Raw genomic sequence first — 26,584 nt, forward strand, 5'->3', positions numbered from 1 at the left:
AACACCACTGACTAGGTGTTTATAAAGACAAGAATTTATTATTTTTACAATTCTGAATTCTTGGAAGCCTAAGAAAAAAGGGAAGACATCTAGTGAGAGCCTTCTTGTAGTATCATAACACAATGGAAGGCACCACACAGTGGCATCATCAGAGAGAGAGAGAGAGGGAGAGAGAGAGAGAGACAGAAAATTGAACTGCCTATTACAATAAACCCAATCTTGCAGTAACAAATTCACTCCTTCAATAACAACATTACTCCTTTCTGGGGACAGACCCCTCATGATGTAATCATCTCTTAAAAGTCACACTTCTCAATATGGTTGCGCTGGGAATTAAGTTGCCAACATGAATTGGTGGGGGCAGGGAATTCAGACCATGGCAGTGCCATTGGAAGTGGAGGTAAGCAGTGTTCTTTTGGGGCTTTGATATCCTATCCTTCCGCCTTACCTGTGGAGGAGTCCAGGGATGTCGGGGAGGCTGGGTTTCAAAGGGCAGACTGAAACCCAGGGGAGAGCAGCAAAGCAAGAGAACTCCAGAGATTTCCAATGCATCTTCACCTGAATTCTGATCAGTGCAACGCCTTTAAAGATGTTTCTTGGAAAAGAACATCAGGAAAGGATTAAAATGAACTGAACTCATGATTCACAGAGGACACTGAGAATAGTAGCCAGAGTGGAAAATTTCTTAATAAAGGGGCATACTTTAACAATGGCCGACTCTCAAGAATGAATAAGAGTATATCAGAGTGTTCATCTATGAATGGCAATGACGTTAGGGGGTGTTTAGAAAAAATATCTTCCCTGTAAAAAATCCTGAGAAGCAGGCCAAGATAATGTCTTTACCCCTCTCCATTTTTTTCCCTTGGATGCAGAGAAGACTTCCTTCTTGTACATACATCCATTCATCTAGCAACTATGAGCCAACCAGTATGAGGATGAAATTCAAGACTTTGAGAATACTGGAAGGACAGGATTTCCAAATCAGCAAAGGGACACCTGATAAATCACTCAGAAAGGATTTGTCTTAGTAATGAAGCAAATTTAGCCCTTTGGTAAAAACTACACTGGTTCTATCTAGCAAAGCTTGAAAACAAACAGACAGGACCATCTTTTTCCAAATAACTTAATTGTGTCCCAAAATAAATATTAAGAATATTTATGATTAGGAAAAACCCCAGCTTCCATCGAGGTAAAACCCACGATATCTGACATTCAACCAAAAATTACTAAGCCTTGAAAAGATGCAGGGAGGAAAGTATCTCCCGTAATGATATGTGTGTTTGTGGGAAGAAGGGTGGGAGAAATCTCCCTTGGATTCAGGCAATAAAGGAGTCTATTATCTGCAGACAATTTAAGTATAATAATGTTTATTTAAATGAAATAGATTAATGGTGTTTATTAACACGAACCATAAGTGATTCTAAATACAAGATGGTAACTAAATAGTTTTTTTTTTTTCCCCTTCAGGGAAGGCTATTTGCATCAGTTCCTACTATCTTGGCACACCATATCCACCCACTATGATGTGGTCTGATAAAAATAACTACATCTTGGTTATCCTTATATTTGGACTGTCAATGCAGTACATGCTAAATAATATATCCTCAGAGGCACTTGTTGAATGGATACAAATTGGATTCTTTCCTGCACTTTTATGTGGAGAAAATGCAATGATTTAAAAATTCTAAATCCACAAATTCATAATATCAAAAATAGACTGAAGAATGAAAGATAAAAAAAATTGAAAACCTCAGTATTTGACTATCCTTTTCTTTTCTTTTTAATTTTTTTTTTTTTTGACAGGCAGAGTGGACAGTGAGAGAGAGAGAGAGAGAGAAAGGTCTTCTTTTTCCATTGGTTCACCCTCCAATGGCCGCTGCAGCCGGCGCGCTGCAGCTGGCACACCGCACTGATCCAAAGCCAGGAGCCAGGTGCTTCTCCTGGTCTCCCATGCGGGTGCAGGGCCCAAGCACTTGGGCCATCCTCCACTGCACTCCCAGGCCATAGCAGAGAGCTGGCCTGGAAGAGGAGCAACTGGAACAGAATCCGGCACCCCGACCAGGACTAGAACCCGGTGTGCCAGTGCTGCAGGCGGAGGATTAGCCTATTAGGCCGCGGCGGACTATCCTTTTCTTAGGCAGGCACCAGTATAATGCAGTAACACATAAAGATTTTAAATGATACAAAATGAAGATGATAAGATGATTGTTGGTAAGGCATGCAGATAAAAAGAAACACATTGAATTAATATGAAACTGTCTTTGAAATAACTTCTTAGCTATTGAAGATATATAACTTAATATCAGCATAATTTTCCATTTCAATAACATTGAATATAGAAGCTATTGTTACAGTATATCTAAGGACATAGAGGTTTTTCCTTTTTCTCTTTTACCAACAATAAACAAGGAACCCATGCACAATATAATCCATAGCATTTACAATTTATTCTCTGGTTATATTTCCATTCCACTTGATACTAAAAATTTCAAGAAAACAGGATTATAATACTAAAATACAATTTTTCCATTTCTTCAAGTTAGTGACCAAAATTACTCTTTAGTAATTACTCTTTAGTAACTAATTTCTAACTTTTTACTTAAATCAGTCACAATTTACATGAATGAGAAAATGGTTTCATCTTCAAAGTGAACACTGCATGGCTCAGTGGAAAGGGAATAGGAAGCTCTGGAGCCTAGTCTGGTTGTATGACTTCAGGCACATAAATTAATCTTCCTGAATATCAACTTTAATAATATAATTAATCAATTAATTAATATAATAAAATTTTCTCTAACCACAAAACACTGTGATCAATGAATATGCTCTATGTGAAAGGTCTCTCTGAAAGCACTGCTTAAAAATGAGTTAACATTGCCTTTATGTATTTATTCCAATAAAATAAGTGACAAAATTAAAATTAAGTGTTTTTTTTCAAGGAACACTATCTTAGAACTTAGTATTAATGTTTTATAGTTGACATAAATTTCATACAACTAAAGTAAGTTTAAAGAACAGATAGTTGTGTTTTAAATTGGGATACTCAATGAATAAAACAAACTAAATAAAATGAATTATAAGTAAATGTGGCATGATAACAGTTAAACAAACCCTTGGTCATTGCCTAATTAGAAAGCATAATCTTCTAAATATGATCTCAAAAACTTCAGCAATACATAATATAATTGTAATTACAGTAAATGTATACATAGCAATGAGAAAAATGGTCTTTTCAAAGTGTTCTGGAACCATGCATCTTATAATAGTCAATTTCCCCCCAAGAGATCCAGCATCACACAGGAAAAGAGGTTTTACTTGGAAACCAAAGAGGTGAATCTGAAGCCAAAATGCTATTACCTCTAAGCTAATTCTTAATAAAACTGAGAGAATATATATCACAGTATAGATGGGCTTTTGAAGAATGCATTCTTGATTGATGCTTTTACATGCAGCATAAAGATGGAAAATGGCTCCAGGAACCAGGACAATCACTAGTTGCAATGCCCAGAATACCTAAAGATGCCAGAAATATCTTAGTCAAATTAATTAATCAATGTGGAACCAAGAGTACACTAAAAACAATTCACTGACTCAATAGAGGTTAATTTGAAAATTTTGGTTTTGTAAAAATGTTATAAGCAGTAAAGTAATACAGTGAAGGTAATAAAGTTAAACATATCTCATTTATTTAGTAAGATGTTTAAAATTTTAAACGTATGGCAGTTTTGAAAATATAGTCGTTTTACTGTCATTGCCTATACTATTACTGATAATAGTGAAATGATTTGTTTTAGTGGTTATGTACTTTCTATCTAGAAATATGGAGTATAATGTAACAATAATGTATAATATTGCATAACATAATATATATAATATAATATTATATAACATTAATGTATAAATATAACGTATCTAGAAATATATGGAGTATAATGGTAACAACATCAACAGATAGTAGAATGCTATAGTTGAAAGTCCTGACCACCTCAAATTAATTTATTTGTAACATGCAACTAGTTAGAGAAAAAGTAGCATAATTATAAAAATAGTACCTGTTAGAGTATTCCTCATCTAATTATGACATATTTTACATTAGAAAGCTAAAAACTGTATTGCAAAAACAAAACAAAACAAAACAAAACAAAACCAAAAACTGTATTGCTTGCTGAGTCAATGTTCATGACCCCACAGGAAAACTTACTTGTGGAGTGATTGGCCTGAACTGATTGTAACAGAAGAGGTTTACTTCTCTTTTGTCTGGATCACAACTGAAGTGCAAAGCCTCATTCCCATAAACTGCAAAGCCTAGCACCCCAAGAAAGAACATTCGGACAGATCCAAAGAAAAGGGTGTGGAATTGGCCAATCACAGTCGGAGGTTTAACCTGTTATGGTTTTAGGAGGAAAAAAAAACTTTAGGAAAAGAAACATTGAAGAGCACATTTTAAGTCTCTCTTCATTATCACATTTTTATAATTTAAGATTCAAGACGGTTTGAATCAAGATAGGCCCTTAGAGATCATCAAGTCAAATACAAACCTTTTCACTCAAATTTCACTTTAGATTATGAAATGCAACAGATGAATAGTGACATATTGTCCATCAAATGTGTAATTATGGAAATATTTAAACAATCATGAATTCAATTAATATCCCTACCCCTGTCATTTCTTGGAAATCAAGTTATTAGAATCTTAGAATGTCCAATCCTTTTAAAAGAAAACTAGATCTAAAAATTCAGTATTAAACTCAGTATACATACTGTCAGAACAAGCAGATAATGCTTATTAATTATCATGATAGCTTTTATTCTACTTGTTAGTTATGGAATTGAGAGCATAAACTACTTTAAAACACCAACAGCTAAAAGTACTTCCTGAATTTTTCTGTTTATAGAGATACTCATCAACAATCATGCAAATCAGTTTGAAATACAGACAAGACTCATAAGATGGATTTGTTTTGTTTGTTATATACTTACACATCCTTCATAGAAGTTTTTGATGTAATTTAGAGACATGTCTCAGGAGATGTTACCTTGGCATCCCTACAGGTTTACTCTTGACCCACATTGCCAGTTTCCTTCTGCCAGATGAAACTCCTGTATTCTCTCATGACTCTTATGGCAGAAAATTCTATCACTGCAAATTTCTCTCCCCTCCTCCTTCTTTTCTTTCTTTCTTTCCTTTTTTTTTTTTTTTTCATAGATCTCTGGGGCCCCAGTCAACTTTCCTATCTCTATCCTAAAACAAAACAAATACAAAGAAACAAAAGCAGAGGGCATGTGGTCAATCTAATAATCCCTTCACTTGCACTGTCAGCATAGCCAGCCAGTCAGCCAGCCAGGAGTGCCAACAAAGCAAGAGGCCAACCCCACAAAGACTGAGTGCTGAATTCCCCTGCAATTACCTGAGAACCACCCATAGGTTAATCAGTGAACTCTAGGTTAAGGTTTTCTCTGAAAATGTAGTGATTTTTTTTCAATTATGTATGTCTTAAAAGATAAACACATGGGAAATATACCTACTTCCTTCTTGCTTACCCTCATGGAATACAACTAATTTGTGAGAAGTGTAAGAAACTGTAATCCACAGGCTGTGATAGCTATTCCATCATTAAATATCACTGATGTGTTGCTATGGTTGTCTCTTTTGCTGAATGATTGCTGTCAACATGGAAAGCTCTGCAAGCATGTCTCTGCTCTAAGGAAAAACACAAGGGACTGCTAAACAAGGTAAGAGCAGGATCTAGCACAAATCATGAGCACAAACCATGCTTTATTTTGTCCTCTAGTAAACACATCATCTGCTAGACAATGTTGGGGGCACTGAGGATCACCAGGCACCAAAGAAGACAAATAACCACTTCTAACTGGTAAGAGGAATCTTTAAAAATGTATAAAAAATGGATATTATGAAAAACCTCTGCTGGATGTTAAAAATTTGCACCAAAGTAAACTCGAACAAACTTTTTTTTTTTTTCATTTGAAAGGAAGAGTTACAGAGAGAGGAGAGAGAGAGAACTTCTATCTGTTGGTTCACTCCCCAAATGGCTGCAATGGCTAGAGCTGGGCTAGGCCAAAGCTAGGAGCCAGGTCTCCCATGTGGGTGCAGGGGCCCAAGCACTTGGGCAGTATTCCGCTGCTTTCCCAGGTGCACCACCAGGATTAGAAGTGGAGCAGCTGGGACTGGAACTACCCATATGGGACACTAACACTGCAGGAGGTGGCTTTACCTGTTACGCCACAGTGCTGGCCCCAAACCAAATATATATATATATATTTTTGACAGGCAGAGTTAGACGGTGAGAGAGACAGAGAGAAAGGTCTTCCTTCCATTGGTTCACCCCGCAAATGGCCACCACAGCCATCTGCACTGCGCTGATCTGAAGCCAGGAGCCAGGTGCTTCTCCTGGTCTCCCATGCAGGTGCAGGGCCCAAGCACTTGGGCCATCCTCCACTGCCTTCCTGGGCCACAGTAGAGAGCTGGACTGGAAGAGGAGCAACTGGGACAGAATCCGGCGCCCCAAGTGGGACTAGAACCTGGGGTGCTGGCGCAGCGGGTGGAGGATTAGCCTAATGAGCCACAGCGCTGGCCCAAATCAAATGTTTTTAACATGGTGAATAGGATCTAGTTTAAGGCACTAAGAAGGATCATGTGTCAGTTTGAAAACCGCCTTTATCAGACCAATATGAATTATGCTAAAATTGAGGAATGAATATCAAATTTAGGGTGCATGTTGAGTGGAAGAAATGTGAATCATTTATACTTTATGAAAAGTTTATGGAACCAATAATACACAGGTGCCCCAAAGGATCCAATAATACACAAATGGATAACTTGATTTTTTTCCCTATTTTTGAGCTAAGATATTTATAATTTACATTATAGTCAAAGGCTTAATGCCCACAAATAAAGAGTTTGACAAGAAAAAAGTAAAAAGACCATAGTTCAGCAGGAATATAGCAAGAGCTATTAATAATAATCCAATGAAAAGATGCCAATTTCACTCATTTACAGTCAGTATAAAAATAATCACAGATAATTAAAACTGTAGTGTATATAACATTCTTAACAATTCATTTGACAAAGATATAAAACAAAGTGTGATGAAACTAGATTTACAGCAACACCGATACACATAGGCATTTCTTTTTTGTTTTTACTTTTTTAAAACTTTTATTTCCCACATATAACAAATACATGTGATATGTGATACATGTCTTCCTGGGTCCAGCTTGTTTCACTCAACATGATGTCCTCCAGTGACAACAATTTTGATGCAAATGATAGAATTTCATTCTTTTCCACAGCTGAATAATATTCCAGTGCTACTATAAACATGTTGGTGCTGGTATCTCTTTCATACAATGTATTCACACCTTTTTTAAATTTTTTTTTTCTTTTTCACAGGCAGAGTTAGACAATGAGAGAGAGAGAGAGTCCCCAACCGGGACTAGAACCTAGTGTGCTGGTGCCGCAGGAGGAGGATTAGCCAAGTGAGCTGCGGCGCCGGCCTGTATTCACGTCTTTTTCGTGTATACCCCAGTAGTAGGATGGCTGGATCACAGGACAAGTCTATTTCTAGCTTTTAAGAAATTCCCATGCTGTTTTCTATAGTGGCTGCAATAATTTACATTCTCACCAGCAGTGTAAAAAATTTCTCTTTCTCCATATCCTTGTCAACATTTGTTAATCTCTGCCTTTTGGATAATAGCCATTCTGACAGGGGCAAGGTGATACCTCATTATGGTTTTGATTTGCACTGCCCTGATGGCTAGTGATGGTGAACATTGTAATTTGCTCTATGAAGGGATGAGTCTATGCTGAAGTTGAAGCTTGCAGAAGCAGACTATCCATATCAACTTGAGAGGAAAAAAGTTAATTTTGTTCATGACCTAATTGAAGAGGACTGATGATTAATAAGGTAAATAATAGCCAACATCATAGACATCTCCATTAGTTCAGCTGACTTTCAATTTTAATTGAAAAATTAAAAAGGAACAAACTTTCTGCTCAACGGGTGCCCAGACTATTGTACCCAGACCAGATGTAGACAAAGAGCAGAGCTTTCAGTGGAAATTTTAAACAAGTTAGATAAAAATCTTGAAGCATTTCTTCAAGAATTGACACAGGAGATGAAACATGCCTTTCCTAGTGTGATCTCTTGTCTTTAGGGATGGCAGCCATGGCTACTGGGAGGTGGTGGTAGTACAGAAAAAAAAAAAGTGGACTGGTCAATACCAAAGGTCATGGCAACAGCCTTTTGGATGCCCAAGGCATTTTGCTTGATGACTTTCTGGAGCATCAAATAACAATAATATTTGCTTATTCTAAGAGTGTGTTAATATAGTTGAAGCACTGGCAGAAAAAATGATGGCTTCACCATCATTGCTGGCTCATTGTGTGGGGGGGAATAAAATAATTCTGGTCTACCCCTTATTGGTTTTGCCAAGTTTACTAAAGACACAAGGGAATGATGCATATGGGAGGCCAAAATATCACATAAAAATTAGATTGACAATGGGCCATGACCTCTATCTTTGGGAAAGGGTGACTTTCAAAAAGTAGGAAATGATTTTAATAATTTTATTTATTTATTTTTATTTATTTGAAAGAACAAGAGAGTGAGAACAAAAGTGTGTGTGTGTGTGAGAGAGAAATCTGCTGGTTCACTCCCCCAATTCCTGCAATAGCCAGGAAGAGCCAGGAATTCCATCCAGGTATCATATGTGTGTGGCAAGGAACCAAGTACTTGAGCCATCATCTCTGTCTTTCAGGGTGCATATTAGAAGGAAGCTCTATCAGAATCAGAGGCAGGACTTGGTCACAGACAATCAGATATGGGACGTGGGTGTTCCAAGTGACAATCAACTATGCTATGATGTTTTCCTTTGGAAAGTGTGATACTTAGACAAATATATTGCTGCTGCTCTGGTCAGTGCTGTATCATGGCTGCTTTTCTTGCATGGAGTACTTTGCTACCTCTTGAAGTCTTAAGGCAAGAGGCGAACAGAAGGAGCTGTTGATCTCTGTGGGCAACTTGCTCATGAGGGGACGGTGCCAGGAAATAAAGGATGTATGCTCAGTGATACCTTCCCAAAGATAAGGGGAACTCACCAGATAAGATAGCAGCTATACTATAGTCTCATATGTATGTCAATTGGTGGATTATTTGTTAGGGAGATAACCTGGGCACCTTTAGATGCTATCAGTTGCATGTTTTAAAAGCTGCAGGTTTCAAAAGTAACCAGGGGACAACTCTCAATGCATTGCTTAGGCTTGTTACATGTTTACTAATATTACATTAAGTAAAGCACATTACAATCAATACCACATCACATTTGAGAAATAAGTTCTCCTTCTTGATGGATATGCAAAGCCACTTTGCAGAGGTGTGCATGCAATAAGAGGAAAGATTTGTGGACAATTATATATTCTACCACTATGTGCCCTCTGATCACAATATTCACACCTTTCCCACTTGTCTTCACCATCATCCCCAGATGTAAAAACTCTAATTTAATTATAACATTAAGATCTAAGTTTAAGGTGTTGTGATTTGTATTATATCTGCATGTGGTCAGCCATGACTGCTCTTGACCCAGAGTCCGAATGAACAAAAGGAGCAGCAATCTTCTGAACAACATCAGTGTACACTGGTGATGCAGGGAGAGGATAACAATCACTCCCACAACAAAAGGAGATAGACAGCTCTCACTAGTCCACAACAATTCTGAAAACTTTAAGGAAAAAACTAGTTATTCCTACCCTGAATACTTGGAATATCCATTAGTTAAGGCACAATATTATTCTCTAAAAGCTGCTCTCAAGTTTATTGTTCTCTGCTCCTTAAAGGAAGTAGTTTCCTGGTCCATTGTATCAATGACCTATACTCCGGGTTCCTGGTTGAAAGTGTTTTCACCATTTTATTAAAAAGAAAGTGTTGTGCTTGAAGCTGAATACCTTCCTCAGAATGCTTCCTGAAAGAAGAAAGTTGGGGAACCAGAAGAATTATATATATATATATACACACACACACACACACACACACAAATATATATATAACTTCATCAGTATCTGGCCCTTTAACCTAAATTTGTGCTTCTTTTGTGGATATTTAATTTAATTTTTTTGTTTTCTATACATTAGATTTAACACATGTAGTTTGAAAAATGGTCACACAATTATTTTAAATACCTCTCTCCCTTTTTACATATATATTGATTGCTGTCTTTATTTTTTAAAAGATTTTTATTTATTTATTTGAAAATCAGAGCTACACAGAGAGAGGAGTGGCAGAGAGAAAGAGAGGTCCTCCATCGGATGGCCCACTCACCAATTGGCCACAATGGCCAGAGCTGGACCGATCCAATGCCACTAGTCAGGAGCCTCTCTGGGTCTCCCACATGAGTGCAGAGGCCCAAGGACCTGGGCCACCCTCTACTGCCCTCCCAGGTCACAGCAGAGAGCTGGATCAGAAGTGGAGCAGCTGGGTCTTGAACCAGTGCCCATATGGGATGCCAGCGCTTCAAGCCAGGGCGTTAACCCACTGCGCCACAGCGCTGCTCCCAATTACTGTCTTTAGATCAGTCTTCTCTGAAATCTAAAAATCATGCTTCTAAAAATTTTAGAAACTTTTTGTATATTTGAGATGATCATTAGTCATACCAAAAGCCCAGCATGTTTATCAAAATGTGCTCAACATCATTAATCATTGAAGAAATGGAAATTGTGAGATACCATCTTATATCTTTTAAAATGGCTACTACTTTCCCCCAAAAGGATAAATGTTGGCAAGGATATAGAGAAAAATAAACACCTGTACACTGTTGTTGGATGTGAACTGCTACAGCTGTTAGAGAAAACAGTTTGAAGTTTACCCCCAAAACTAAAAATAGAACTTCCTTAATGATTCGACAATTTTACTTTTGAGTATGTACCCAAAGGGAATTAAACCAATATCTGCATTGCCATATTCATAGCAGCATTATTCAACATTAGCCAAGTGTTGAAATAACCCAAATGTCTATCTATATGAAGATTATATATGTGTGTATATATGGTATTAGTCAATTTTTCATTACTATATTGTAATGAATTATCTGAGGCAAGCTTCTTTATGAAGAAAAGAGGTTCATTTAGCCCACCATTTTGGAAAATAAAAGTCCAAACAGCATAGTGCTGTCTCTAATGTAGTTCCCTCAGCTGGATCATCTCAAGGTGGGAAGCAACGGTAAGAGCACATGCACAATGAAGCAATTACGTCTTGACGAGAAGCCAGAGAAAGACTCAGGGGAGAGACTCGAGCTTTTTTATTAACAACTTCTAGTGAGAACTCATCCCAAGAGACCAGCATTCCCTTCTGTGTAGAGAGCACCCAATGAATCCAAGGAACTCTCACCAGACCCTGACTCTGAAAGGTTCCATCAATCCCTATATCACCTTTGGGGCCCAAGCTCCCAGTACTTGAAGCTTTAGGGGGAAAAACATTTAAACCATAGCACTTCTGAATGTACAAATGCATATGCAATGCGCATGCATGCGCGTGCACGCACACACACACACACATACACTGGAATAACATTCAATGTTATGAAAGAATGAAACTAGCCATGTGCAACAACATGGATGGAATTGAGACCATCATGCCAAGTAAAATCAAACAGACACAGACCAAATACTGCATGATCTCACTTAACTATGGAATCTAAAATCTTCAGACTCATGGAATCAGAGTGGAATGGTAGTTCCCAGGAGGGGGCAATGGGAAGATGCTAGCCAAGAGGCTACAAAATTTTTATTATGCAAGATGAATATACTTGGGGAGATCTAACGTACAGCAATGAAAGTGTAGTCAACAACATTATGTTGTATACTTGAAATTTGCTAAAATGGTTGATCTTAAGTTTTCTTAATACACACACACGCACACACATAACTATAAGAAGTGATGGGTAAGTTAGTTTGTGGGATTATTTCACCATGTATAAGAATATAAAAACATTATGTTGTACACGTTAAATATATATAACTATTTTAAATATGGCTGAAAATTGAAAATAAGCTGCATGTCTTACAGAACGATACCTTTTTCTCTTTTTGTGCTCATTCACCCATTTTTTTATCCATCCATATAACAAATGCCTACAGGACCGGTAGCTTTGCAATGTTATGAATTTGTGAGCACAGTGCAACTCTTGCCTTCAAGTGGCTTACATGGAGCACGTGTGCTTATGCCATGTATGTATGCATATATTTATATGTGTATATGATAGAGATATATGCTGCTGAGGATTTGCTTAAAATAAGGCATGGTTGGGCCGGCGCCGCGGCTCACTAGGCTAATCCTCCGCCTAGCGGCGCCGGCACACCGGGTTCTAGTCCCGGTCGGGGCGCCGGATTCTGTCCCGGTTGCCCCTCTTCCAGGCCAGCCCTCTGCTGTGGCCAGGGAGTGCAGTGGAGGATGGCCCAGGTGCTTGGGCCCTGCACCCCATGGGAGACCAGGAAAAGCACCTGGCTCCTGGCTCCTGCCATCGGATCAGCGCGGTGCGCCGGCCGCAGCGCGCCGGCCGCGGCGGCCATTGGAGGGTGAACCAACGGCAAAGGAAGACCTTTCTCTCTGTCTCTCTCTCTCACTGTCCACTCTGCCTGTCAAAAAAAAAAAAAAAAAAAAAAATAAGGCATGGTTTATATTTAATCCTTCAGAAAATGATCACAAACTATCTTGGCTGATTTTGCATCTGACAAATAGGGGGAAATGATCTCTATGTAAATTTCCTCTCTAGCATTCTTCAATTCTTGGTAGTTAGCACTTGTCACAGTAATTTACTGTCCTCCTCATGAGATACCCAATGAGTGTTGAATGGGTGGAATAGAGGTCAATTTAGGTATTCACAGTAGTATGCTTCCCAGAATGGCAGCTGAGATAAGGCAATCTGGATAGCTGCCTAGATTCATAAATCACAGCCCTTACCAATTCACATCTCACTGAAATATCTGACCTGCCAAAATTGGGTTTGTCTTTCTCCATGAATAATTTATGTTTTCTGGAATGGAATTGGGCATAGCTTAGTTAAAAGGGCCAATAATCAATGATGTTATTTTGGGCCAATGATTTACTCTTCTGGAGTGTGCTTCCATTTCTTCAAGAAGAAAGACCTGGATACTATTTAAGTAATTTCACTGTTCTTTGGTTTTATGGTTTTGTGTATTATAAACATATTCTCATTATGAATAATGTTTTCCTGCTTTTAGTGTGTCTGATATTTTATATTTCATTTTGTTGATTGTTGAATTTTTTCTTTTCAAAAAAATTTAGAATTTGTCCTGCAGCATTATTCAGTTTCAAGAACCAGTGGAATACATTTGAGGCTTGGTTTAAGAATTGTTTAGGTGAGTTTAGGCTAGCTTATAGTTTAGATAAACTTGGGCTTACAACCCAAATAATCTACTTCTCAGCAGATGGACATAAGGCCTACACAAATGAATATTCCCAAGGCAGACAATTAAGTGTTGGGTCTCCCTGAGATTTGATTAGACATCCCTATTAGAAGTATCAAGATCAGTAGTCATTGTAAATTTCTAAGGATGGTTTCCATATCCTCCCTTCCCTGTGTTTTTTTTTTTTTTTTTGACAGGCAGAGTGGACAGTGAGAGAGAGAGACAGAGAGAAAGGCCTTCTTTTCTGTTGGTTCATCCCCCATTGGCCACTGCGGCCAGTGCACTGCGGCCGGCGCACCATGCTGATCCGAATCCAGGAGCCAGGTGCTTCTCCTGGTCTCCCATGCGGGTGCAGTGCCCAAGGACTTGGGCCATCCTCCACTGCACTCCCGGGCCATAGCAGAGAGCTGGACTGGAAGAGGAGCAACCGGGACAGAATCTGGGGCCCCAACCAGGACTAGAATCTGGGATGCCAGAGCCACAGGCAGAGGATTAGCCTATAGAGCCGTGGCACCGGCCCCCTGTGCTTCTTATCCACAATCTATTAGCTTACCTGTTTTGAAATTTTTTTATCTGAAAACCCTTATACTACATATTTTTCTGAGCACATTTCATGCCTACTGAGAAAGAAAAAAAAAAAAAAAGATATGTAGAACGCATAGAAAAGGAGGCGATAATTAGACCAACCAGCACAGTTCCTTCAGAAATTAAGAAATGGTAGCTCCAGGCAGCCAAGGTGCTAACCCTTTAGTTGTGCTAGCAGATAAATTATTTCCAATTTCTGAAACTCATATCAACTTCCCCAAAGCTTCTAAAATGCTTTCTACCACTCTTTAAAAAAATGTATTAATACATTATATTCCCAGGGTCACAGAAAGTGTATGATAATTCCTACAACACAATTCTCATCAATATTCATGGTAATGTGATATCAGTACAAAAGAACAGATTATATGTAGTTCATAAGTACAATTCTAAGATTACAATACTTCTCTCTCTCCCTCCTCATCTCTCTCTCTTTTACCCTCATCCTTCCTTCCTTCTTTCCTTTTTAAATTTTTGAGATAATGTTTTTAATTTACATTAAAGTCAAAAGCTTAATGCTCAACTAAACAAAGAGTACAACAAGCAAAAAGTAAAAAGACCATGGTTCATTGAGGTCTATAAACAATAATCAAATTATAATATATGAGCAATTCCTTGCTAAACCGGAGAGAACATAGGGATAATTCTTCAATTAATAGGTTGCTCCATTATGAGACAATGTGCATCATATAAACCTGCTTTGGAGAGCTCTTATCTGAAGATATCACATTACCAAATAAGGAACTTAGAGCATCAGAGTTGGCTATAGGTACATGATTAATATTCATGAAAATAACTTAGTGATGACTGCAAGAGTAATAAAACTAATATTAGCATATGCCATTCACCATGCTCAGGTTTTCATGTTATATCAAATCATTTTAATACCAAAGGAGTTAGAGAATTTTATACGCAATAAATAGATCATTTAGAGTCATTGATAGGGAGATTACAGTTATATTTCTGATAAATACTCAGTTTCTAAACTTGTCTATGTTCAGTTTCCCTTTCTTCTTTTCTTGTAAACCAAATATCTGTAGGAACTTCAATACCTGACAGTCAATGAATTTTTGTGAAGTTATTTGCTAGAGAATCAAAGTCAGAACACCCATGCTTACTAGTACTCCTTTATCAGTGCTTATTCCTGACTTCATCCCAATTTTCATCAATAAGAAATTCCATTTTATCAACGTGTTGTCAGTTTTCAATACTGAACATAATGAAACATTGTCAATGTTTTTGTTGTGTGCCTCATTGTGAAGAAAATTAATTGCTTTATATTTAACAGAGCAGTGTATTGTATCTGCTTCTTAATTTCAGTATACATGAAATCATATTTTGTATTACTGAAACACATACCATTCTTTTAACTTATGAAATGCTTGTAAAATTGAACTTTAGTGCATATAATCAGTCTTATGTGCATAAATTCCAGATTACTGAATTAAAACCTAATACTAAATTGCTGGGCTATCATTAGAACTTCCGTTCCTTATTCCCTCTGTGACATGTTACCAGAGAAAATTCACTGCTTTGAATAATAATAAGCTTGAGACAGATTTAGCTTTTGAAAACTGATTAATGTCCTTCCCTGTTATGAACTACTAATTTATAAAACACCTTTGCTCCCTTTGGAAAGAGGAATTTAATGTCAATTTTCCTATGAATTTCTCCTTATTAAGTATTTGGAAGTGCTAATTTATCCTTAGAATGTTAATACATATCTTGGTATGCAGATGTACTAGAGCTGGTAAAATATGAAACCAGATGTGCGATGGTTATATTAGTATGCTACTGCCTATAATTATTTGAGTTTTATGAGTCATATAAACTAAAACCATGACATATTCTTTGGTAGTTTCAGAAGGAATTATTTTTTCAGATTTACATGTTAGGGGTATAGTGAAATGTTTTGTAACTTGAAGACCTTCAATCACCTCATCATTGCAAACCATATTGCACACACAAATAAATGGAAGTTGATCACAGAATTTATATGTTATCAGGATTGGTATAAATTTTAATACATGATTTCACATACTGCAAGTTTCTAATATCAGGTTTTAACTTTAATATTTATTTATTTGAGAGGCAGAGTTACAGATAGAGAGAGGGAGAGGCAGATAGAAAAGTCTTCCATCTGCTGGTTCACTCCCCAAATGGCCACAGCAGCCAAAGCTAGGTCAAGTTGAAGCCAAGAGACAGGGGCTTCATGGGTGAATACAGAGACCCAAGCACTTGGGCCATCTTCCACTGATTTCTCAGGTAGTTAGCTGGGAGTTAGATCAGAATCAGAGCAGCCAAGGACTTGAGCCAGTGCCCACATATGATGCAAGTGCTGCAGGGTGAGACTTAACTGACTACGCCACAACTCCAGCCCCCCTCCAACATCAGCTTTTAATCTATGAAATGTACATAGAATTTCTTAATTTCAGTGAAATGGCAGGTTTCCAATGATATTAATCTTTATGATGTTAGATGTTAATTAGTTAAAAATTAGCTTGTTAGAAGCTGGCACTGTGACATAGTGGATAAAACCACCACCTTCAGTGCTAGCATCCCAAATGGGCACTGGTTCGAGTCCTGGCAGCTCCAATAATGATCCATCTCTCTGCTGTGTCCTGGGAAAGCAGTAGAAGATGGCTCAAGTCCTTGCGCTCCTGCACCCGAGTGGGAGACGCAGAAATAACTCCTGGCTCCTGGCTTCGGATCAGCAGAGCTCCAGCCATTGCAGCCACCTCGGAGTGAACAAGCAGATGGAAGACCCCTCTCTCTCTCTGCCTCTGCCTCTCTGTAATTCTGCCTCTTATATAAATAAATAAATAAATCTTTAAAAAAATATCATGTTAATAACAATGGTAATAATTAGGTCTTATTTGGCTAAGCTTGGATATAACTTATAGTAATAATAAACTGAAAGATGATTTTATGCCAGTATACTTGTTAGGAAGCATATACAACACTGAATTATTAATTAAATATAGAATTAGTAAGCACTAAAGATGAATGACTCCTAACAACACTTGGCTAAAAATGACTTATCAAAAATTAAGTAATACAAGGATGTCTTGATGAAAAGCATTCTTATTTCCTAACATTTATAACTCAGTACCATCAACAATTTTGCAGGTTTTCAAAACCAGTGGATGGATGGTCCTAGTAATTTTTTTTTTTGACAGGCAGAATGGACAGTGAGAGAGAGAGAGAGAGAGAGACAGAGAGAAAGGTTTTCCTTTACTGTTGGTTCACCCTCCAATGGCCGCTGTGGCCAGCACGCTGCGGCCGGCGCACCGAGCTGATCCGAAGCCAGGAGCCAGGTGCTTCTCCTGGTCTCCCATGCGGGTGCAGGGCCCAAGCACTTGGGCCATCCTCCATTGCACTCCCGGGCCACAGCAGAGAGCTGGACTGGAAGAGGAGCAACCCAGACAGAATCCAGGATGCAAGCACCGCAGGTGAGGATTAGCCTAGTGAGCCATGGTGCCGGCCTTATTTTTGGAAAGTCCTAAAAAACTCTGAAAATCGAACTCCTTGAAGGCCTTAATCCATCTGATCAAGATTTTCACTGTACAGATCCCTTCAGATCTAAGTATTCTGTTTACAGCTTCCTATAGTAACTGTAGGCTACAAGGGTATTTTGTGTAAGAGTGGATATGTGTGTTTGGGTAGATGTATCTTTTTGTCAGATTAGTGTAGAGAATGCTGCCTAAGTGCCTCTCAGGGGGGGCACACTCCCCAAAATTAGAGGCCTGGGGATAGACACACTGGCCGGCCCCCAAAGGAATGTGGCAGTGAGAGCAGCAGGGGGCTAATGGACATGAATTGGTACCTGGAGTATTTTCAGGAATTTGTAAATTTGCATGAGCATCTAACTGGGCCTGTCTCTGAAGATTTACAACACAGCTCTAATCCTTATTTTAGGCCACCAGACTGAATTCCTTTTCCCAAATCCTTAAGTTGATGTATAACTTTGCCTTTGAGCCTGCTGGCTTATAGACTTGCTGGTAGCCTCTAAATAAAAGTGGGAGTGCAGGGGCCGGCGCTGTGGTGCAGCCAGTTAATGCCCTGGCCTGAAGCGCCGGCATCCCATATGGGTGCCGGTTTGTGTCCTGGCTGCTCCTCTTGGGATCCAGCTCTCTGCTATGGCCTGGGAAAGCAGTAGAAAATGGTCCAAGTCCTTGGGCCCCTGCACCCACGTGAGAGACCTGGAAAAAGCTCCTGGCACCTGGCTTTGGATCGGCACATCTCTGGCCATTGCAGCCATATGGGGAGTGAACCATCAGATGGTAGACCTCTCTCTCTGCCTCTGTGTAACTCTTTCAAACAAATAAAAATCTTTTTTAAAAAAAGTGGGAGTGCATAGCTATCCAGTGGTGTGCTCTTAAAATGGATGCTCCCGTGTCCTGTCTCCTCATTTGAAACACCCCACAGATTAAGAAGTTGTGGTTGAACTTTTTAATTAACACACAATTATTCTTAGGTGCTTAAAATTAACTGAAAAGTGATCCCTAACAGTAGCCCGCTCTCTCTCTCACCTCTTTTTCTTTTTCTCTGTCTCTCTCTCTGTCATTCTGTGTTTAAAATATAGAAAAATAATAAAAAAATTTTTTTGAAACCCATGCAGTTTTCTCACAATATGCATTTTTAATGAACTTCTTGAAAATCCTTTGTGAAAGTGAGAATATGAGATATTTATCTGTGTGTGCTTGACGTATTTCACATAATCTTTTTAGCTATAGCTCCTTTTTTCTATGCATGGCTTGTTGAATGGGGATTTGCTGAATTTTGAATATTTTCTGTCACAGTCTAACTGGATGACCTTGAAAATAATTGTTCTAGATTTCGTTTTGTCACTCATAAAATGGAAATAATATGAAGATCCTAGTCTGCTATGAATATACAACAAATAATGGATGCAAATTACCTGGCTTGATATTCGACACATGAACCCTAATCATCAAATTGTACTGGTTATATCAGTAATTATGTAGTGGCCATATCAATAATTATGTATGATTTAATCATTCTTACTCTCAATGGTGGTCTATTTTTCTCCTTGAATTCAAATATTTGGTGCATAAATTAAATATATTTCTAGAAATAAATTCTTTATCAAAATTTTTACTGCTGATCATGATCAAGTATCTATCTCTTAAATAGATAAAATAAGAACTACACTTTTTGAACTATGATGTTCTTTTCTTCTACTGTTGACATCTGCTAGACACATAGAGATGAATGAACCTGAGAGGGGAAAGAAACATGAGACAGATATTAGTCTTGTTAATACCTGATTTGGATTTAAATTTGTAATGGATTTAGAAAAAGAGACTTTTTAGCATGACTCATTGCTCCTATTAATTAATAAGAACAATTTCCTTGTTCTGAAAAAACAATTTACAAAGAAATAGTAGATTACTAATCACAAAAATATAAAAACCACCTAGTCATATAAAAAAAAAAAAAAAGATGCTTCTCCACAAAATACCAAGGAAAAAAGCTTTAGCCTTGACCCATGGAGATTGCCTTCAAGGCGACAAGGTAATTTATTTTTTCAACCTAAGCTCATTCAAATTCTTGTCTTCTCTGGCAATATCACTGCAGGTTATATTCAGTGGGCCAAATTCATATCAGTCTTTTAACCTCTCCAGAACTCTTTGCAACTGCATGTATCAGCTTTGAGTGGAGCTTTTCCTATTTCATAATTGAGCTCTTCATGCTGAGAAACCTCTCGGGGATCAGGAGGGATAGCCACGAAGATGCGAATGTAGGGAGAATTGGACCAAAGAACAGTTTTTTTAGACAATTTATTTACATACAGAGAGTGGAATATGTTTTAGCTAGGAACATATTTACAGAATAACAAAATTTCCCTATGAAAATGTAACACTCCAGGAGTTTATCTTTTATATTTATGATTATCATGTAGATATTTACAGAGATGGAGGTGCTTCCAGATGTGGTAAGGTTGCTTGTTACACACACTGTGGAAAAGGAAGCATAGCATGCGCTGTTCAAATCCTCAAAACTGGTGTTTTGCTTGCATCGCATAGAAAAGATGAGTGTAATGAATGTATTTAATCAGGTAGATGGAATTACTTCTTTTGATTTTATTGGTAATATTTTATATTGGTTATTATTTCAGGTCATCTCTACAGAGAAGTCATGAAAGGGCTAAAGTTTGTGAGAGGAACATTTTATATAGAAGAGTTCTATTTTATAAATCTTACCAACAGTCAAATGTCAATGAATTTGATGCTTAACCACACTAACTTCTTGTGCTTCATGAATCTTTCAGTCATTCAATACCAGCACAAGCTTGAGTAATCAAGGATACTTTCATTAATGGAGTCTTCCTTGGCCACACTTGGTATGTATGATTCAATCCCTTTTCAAAACTGAACAATACAAGTGACTTTAGGCTATAAAAATAACCCCTCCATTTTTATGGAAATGACAAGAGAATAAGAAAGCAGTTGTCAACCATCTGACATAGTATTTCTTTCCAGTGAAGTTGCATATTTCAGATTTTCCACTGGTTAGGCTCAAGTGAACCTAAAAGTAGGTGGGTTCACAGGTCCAGTTATGAGGCATTTAAAAAAATTTTTTGAAAATAATTAAATGAAATTCAAAATGCCATCATATTTGGGTTAAATTGTATAAAAGTTTTTTCATTTTTAATATTTTATGATTTGAAAAGGTTTTCCACTTGAATTATTTTATGTAGCTAAAAATAAACCTATCTGATGAGTAAGGTATATATATATACATATATACGTATATATATATATATATATATATATACATGTATGTACATATATATATATAAAATAAAAATAAGTGTTGGATTTTTGTAAAGGAAGCCTAAAATGAATTTTTTCTGACTTGACACTGCTTGGGTTACTGCACTTATACTTCAGTAGTATGGGTGAAATGAATTGCTGGAGACATAATCATTCTGTTGTCACCCTTTGTTATTTTGATTTTGGTTCCCTTTGTGGTTTACCTGTACATGGATTTACAAAATGTAAACATTGCTCAGTAGGTGGCGCCAATGAGACATGCAATATTGAATTGTCTAATCCTTTTATTACCAGAGATTTATTATAGTTTAGTAACGTGAATGTTGAGGGTAAAGATAGTAGTCCTGATCACGTGGGGAGTGCTGAAGCCACATCAGATTATTGTAGAGACTTATTAAATCCTTGCCTTATACAGAATTTGAAGATAATGCTTTTTCTTTTGTGTCTACTTCATAATATTTGGAAAGCAAGAAACAGCATTTTTATTTTTGCTGACAAGTAAGCCTACTCTTTGCTTACATACAGTGCCATTAAGTCATATGCTGCAACAGGAGAAAACCTGCATTGCATTAGTTGTTCTGGTAACATGAAGTACAGAAATAAGGTACTTTGGAGTTACTAACTGCTAAGAAATTGTAATCCTACATATTTGGAAGCCAAACAACTTCAATCTGAACACAGAATAGTGATTAGAGGCTGGGATGAATGACAGGGTTGGATAACAGTTATGGAGTCAGAGTTAGATTGAAGGAATAAATTCCTAGTGCTACACAGTGTAGTGGGTTACTATAGGTCACAATAGACAATCATGTACATTCTGAGTAAAAAAGAAAGCCACTCCAAGGCTGCAATCATAAAGTAATATCAAAGAAGATGAAAATATGATTTCCCTGATTTGATCAGCACATTGTGTATGTGTTTTGAAACGTCACAGTATAGCCCATAAATATATATAATTATTGTGAACAACAAAATTTTGAAAATTGAGAAACACAATTTTTTAAAAAAAATTATAAGCCTTTTTCCCTTGAGAAATTTATAGAATGCTATTTAGCAGTTTCCTGAAGTGTTCCAAATTAGAAAATTATATTTTTTTTTACTGTACTGAATAGGCAGGATGAAAATCAGATGTACTGAACTTTAAGGATAAGCAAATGCTATTTAATTAGGAACAACTGAAGTATGTGCTTATCTTAAGAATGAAACTACAAAGATAACATTGGCCTGTGTGTTAGGAAGTGCCGTGGCAACCCCTGAACAAATTATTTGAGAACCACCTGACCAAGAAAGAAAAATCTGCATTTTTAAATGGGAATCAAAGATGTTTACTCCAAAGCCATGTTTCTACAATGATTAAATCAGCACTGTTGTTTCTGGAATCTTAAGTTCTTTACTTTTAAATTTTCTTCCAATAAAAACCAATCTCATCCCAATTATTTGCTGTAATTTCCATAAAATGATGTACTTCACTTATTTTTTTAAAATTGTATTTGAAACCAGTACATGGATAAAATGATTTCAGAGACATTCTGTATGACAAAGGTTAAGCAACTAGTACATAAGTAGTGGTCTGTTTGACTTTTTTTTTTTTTACCAGTAACAATAATTGGAAAACTCATAGAAATCACATGATTAGGTAACCAAAGCAACTGTTTTTTTTTTTTTTGACAAGGAAAAGCATTTTGTTTGCTTTCGATCAACAAATCAGAAATTATGACATTTATATTCATTGCCCCTTCCTCTTCTCACATACCAGGTTCTTTGGGTGCTGTGAAAAGAAACAAAAGGCCATGCTTTAGTTAGTTAAACATACAAGTGTTTTGTGAGCATTGGCACACATTTTCTTTATCATTTTTCAGTGTTGAATTGAAATGGTTTCCAAATGAGGAATTTTCTTTTTTTAAACTTTTATTTAATAAATATAAATTTCCAAAGTACAACTTTTGGATTATAGCAGCTTTTTTCCCTCCATGACCACCCTTCCACCTGCAACCATCCTATCTCCCACTCCCTCTCCCATCTCATTCTTCATCAAGATACATTTTCAATTATCTTTATATACAGAAGATCAATTTAGTATATACTAAGTAAAGATTTCAACAGTTTGCACCCACAAAGAAACACAAAGTATAAAGTACTGTTTGAATACTAGTTATATCGTTAATTCACATAGTACAACACATTAAGGATAGAGATCCTACCTGGGGAGTAAGCGTACAGCGACTCCTGTTGTTGATTTAACAATTGACACTCTTATTTATGATGTCGGTCAGTAATCACCCGAGGCTCTTGTCATAAGATGCCAAGGCTTTGGAAGCCTCTTGAGTTCACCAACTCTGATCTTATTTAAATAAAGTGGAAGTTCTCTCCTCCTTTCAGAGAAAGGTACCTCCTTCTTTGATGGCCCCGTTCTTTCCACTGGGCTCTCACCCACAGAGATCCTTCATTTAGGTTTTTGTTTGTTTGTTTGTTTTTGCCACAGTGTCTTGGCTTTCCATGCCTGAAATACTCTCATGGGCTTTTTAGCCAGATCCGAATGCCTTAAGGGCTGCTTCTGAGGCCAGAGTGCTGTTTAGGACATCTGCCATTCTATGAGTCTGCTGTGTATCCCGCTTCCCATGTTGGATCATTCTCTCCCTTTTTAATTCTATCAGTTAGTATTAGCAGACACTAGTCTTGTTTATGTGATCCCTTTGACTCTTAGTCCTATCATTATGATCAATTATGAACTGAAACTGATCACTTTGACTAGTGAGATGGCATTGGTACATGCCACCTTGAAGGGATTGAATTGGAATCCCCTGGCACATTTCTAACTCTACCATTAGGGGTAAGTCCGATTGAGCATGTGCTGAACTGTACATCTCCTCCCTCTCTTATTCCCACTCTTATATTTAACAGGGATCACTTTTCAGTTAAATTTAAACACCTAAGAATAATTGTGTATTAATATAGAGTTCAACCAATGGTATTAAGTAGAACAACAACAACAACAAAACACTAAAAGGAATAAAACAGTAAGTTGCTTCTCAACAGTCAGGACAAGGGCTGATCAAGTCATCGTTTCCCATAGTGTCCATTTCACTTCAACAGGTTTCCTTTCAGTTGCACAGTTAGTTGTTACCATTCAGGGAGAACATATAATATTTGTCCAAATGAGGAATCTTCTAAGATAACCAATCAACTTCTCAATGGGATTATTTGAGGAATATATTTGAGGAATATATTTCTAGTCTCCATAAGTTCCTCAGTTAAATATATTTTATTTTGATCTATGTGCGGGGCCAGTTTATTAAAGAGATAATGTAAATTACATTCGCAGTTTAAAAATTTTCATTATTTAGGTGGGGTTCAATTGATTTTTCTGTAAATGGATTTGACAATAAACATAAGCCTGGACAGGTTTTCTCTTGCCTTCTCCTTTCTTCTTCTCCTTAAAACCTTCTTAACACCATGCCATTTAGCCATGTAAAGTGTACAATTAAAAGATTTTTTAGGGGTTGGCATTGTGGTGTAGCAGGTAAAACTGCCACCTGCCATGGTGACATCCCATATGGGTTCCAGTTTGAATCCTTACTGCTCCACTTCTAAACCATATCCTGGCTAATGTGCCTGGAAGACCAGTGGAAGATGGCCCAAGTGTTGGGACCCTACACCCAGGCGGGAGACCTGGAAGAAGCTTCTGGTTCCTGGCTTTGTCTGGCCTAGCCCTAGTTGTTGTAGCCACTTGGAAAGTGATCCAGTGGGTGGAAGATCTCTCTCTGTCTCTTTTTCTCACTCTCTGTCCCCCCCCCCCCCAATCTGTAACTGTGGACTTCAGATAAAAAAATATTTTTTAAAGATTTATTTTTTTATTTCAAAGGCAAAGTTATGCAGAGAGAGAAGGAGAGGCAGAGAGAGAGAGAGAGAGAGAGAGAGAGGTCTTCCAAGTGCTGGTTCACTCCCCAATTGACCACAACTGACAAAACTGCACCGATCTGAAGCCAGAAGCCAGGAGATTCTGTGGGGAGCAATCCGGACTAGACTAAGTTACTGGAATTAAGACTTATTCTTTGCATCTGCTCTCCTACAATATGGCGCTGGGAGAGGAGAAAACAGCTTCTACCCAGCTGCCTCCAGTTCAACCAATAAACTGTAGGACTTGCTCCTGATTGGAGAGCAGCGTACTCGGTGTGTGGGCAGCCAAGTTGGGATTGGCAGAGGAGGACTATAAAGGAGGAGAGAGATGGCATGCACCGGGAACATCTATGGGGAACATCTAAGGGAACCCGTGCAGCCCCCGAGAAAGCCGGCCGGCGGTGTGCCGCTCCCCTGCGGAAGTGGGGAATGTGGCCAGGGGGAACTGCCCTTCCACGGAGGTGGAAGGGATAGTAGCCAACCCGGGAAGAACCAGCAGCAAACCCGGGGAGGGCCGAGCAGACAGAAAGAACAGCGCAGGGTCCTGTGTCGTTCCTCCACGAAGAGGGGGAGCGACATAATGGTGCCGTGACTCGGATATGAAGCCTAGGCAGGATTCTGTGTCGTTCCCCCATGAAGACGGGTAGCGACATAATGGTGCCGTGACTCGGATAGGAAACTTAGGACGGATAGGAAACCTAAGAGGGAAGAAACGGGAAGAAGTGGAAAATGCCGGAGAGAGAGACTAGCAAAGAGCCTAGGGGAAAGCCGGACGAGAAAGGTGCCGGAAGAAGCTATTGAAAGCCTAGGCATAGACTTGGATATGGACTGTGGGAAAGAAGTTAGAATTGAAAGTGAAAGTGAAAGCTTTCATAGACTCGGATGCGGACTATGGCGGGGAAGCTAGGAGATTGAAAGCGAAAGTGAAACCTGGAGGAGGCTTGGACTCGGATACGGACTGTGGGGAGAGGCCAGGAGAAATGAGGGAGGAGTATTGTTGGAAGAAAACTTAGGGAAACATACCGGGTAGAGAAAAATGTTAGGGAAATTGAAGCCGCGAGTGCAGGCCGAGGCGGAGACATAAGCCACCTTGGAATTCTTCAAGTCACCCCGGGGAGCAAGAGGCGAAGATCTGGAACCAGAGGCAGAGACGTGGGCCGCCAGGTTGAAATTCGCCAGGTTAGTCCGGGGAACTTGGACTGAATGCCGGTGGTGGCGGAAACATTCGCGGAAGCCGCCGCGTGCAGAGAGAGCACGGGGCGTGAATAAATAGGGAACGGGGCTGGTGTAGGCCGTGGTTCAGACGCGAAAGGGTTAAGCGTGGAGACCGCGGAGCGCGCGAAGCCGAGCCGCGCAAAGCCGGGAAGCTGCGCAGATGAGAGAGGCGCGAGGGCTGAAGCGGCGCAGAGCCGGGAACCCGCCAGCGGGGCGAGGTGCCAGAAAGCCGCAGGGATAAGAGAAACAGAAGTTTAGAAGTAAAGTGAGAAAAATAGGAATGCTGGAAGATAGAAGTAAAATGGGAGAAATAGGAATGCCCGGAGATAGAGAAATAGAGAAATAAAAAGGCCTCCCTACAACACTGCAATGTGAGAGCTTGGATTCGGTCTGCCTAATCAAGTGAGGCGATGAGCACCTGCGGGCAGCTAGCAGCTTATGCGCCGCAGGTCACCGAAGACAGGCACGAATTAACATCAGTAAGGCTTCCCCACAATACAACAATATTAAGCTTGGATTCGGTCTGCCTGATTTAAGGCGGTAAGCGCCAGCAAGCAGCTCGACCAGAGTATGAGCTGCAGGTCACCAAAGATAGGCACGAACCAACACTAATAAGTCTCCCCCACAATAAGGCAATGAGAAGGCT

At 38.6% G+C, this 26,584-nt stretch overlaps 1 protein-coding gene across 1 annotated transcript; it reads right to left on the bottom strand.

Moving 5' to 3' along the window:
• Positions 1-3,117: 3,117 nt before the first annotated feature.
• GJE1 (gap junction protein epsilon 1) lies at positions 3,118-4,381 on the bottom strand. The gene is made up of 2 exons (XM_070073493.1): positions 4,202-4,381; positions 3,118-3,513 (listed from the first exon to the last, which is right to left on the bottom strand). The coding sequence occupies exons 1-2, from the start codon at positions 4,325-4,327 to the stop codon at positions 3,118-3,120; spliced, it is 522 nt and encodes a 173-aa protein (XP_069929594.1). The 5' UTR covers positions 4,328-4,381.
• Between the last annotated feature and the right edge of the window lie 22,203 nt (positions 4,382-26,584).

The sequence above is a fragment of the Oryctolagus cuniculus genome, chromosome 5, assembly GCF_964237555.1.
Source record: "Oryctolagus cuniculus chromosome 5, mOryCun1.1, whole genome shotgun sequence".
Taxonomy (NCBI): domain Eukaryota; kingdom Metazoa; phylum Chordata; class Mammalia; order Lagomorpha; family Leporidae; genus Oryctolagus; species Oryctolagus cuniculus.

Bases quoted from the DNA above. Each gene is read 5' to 3' on its own strand.
- GJE1 (XM_070073493.1), bottom strand. From the start codon at position 4,327: ATGTTCTTTCTTGGGGTGCTAGGCTTTGCAGTTTATGGGAATGAGGCT. The intron at 3,514-4,201 runs GTAAGTTTTCCT...TGGCATCTTTAG, and splicing joins TCAGGCCAATCACTCCACAA to GTATTCTGGGCATTGCAACT.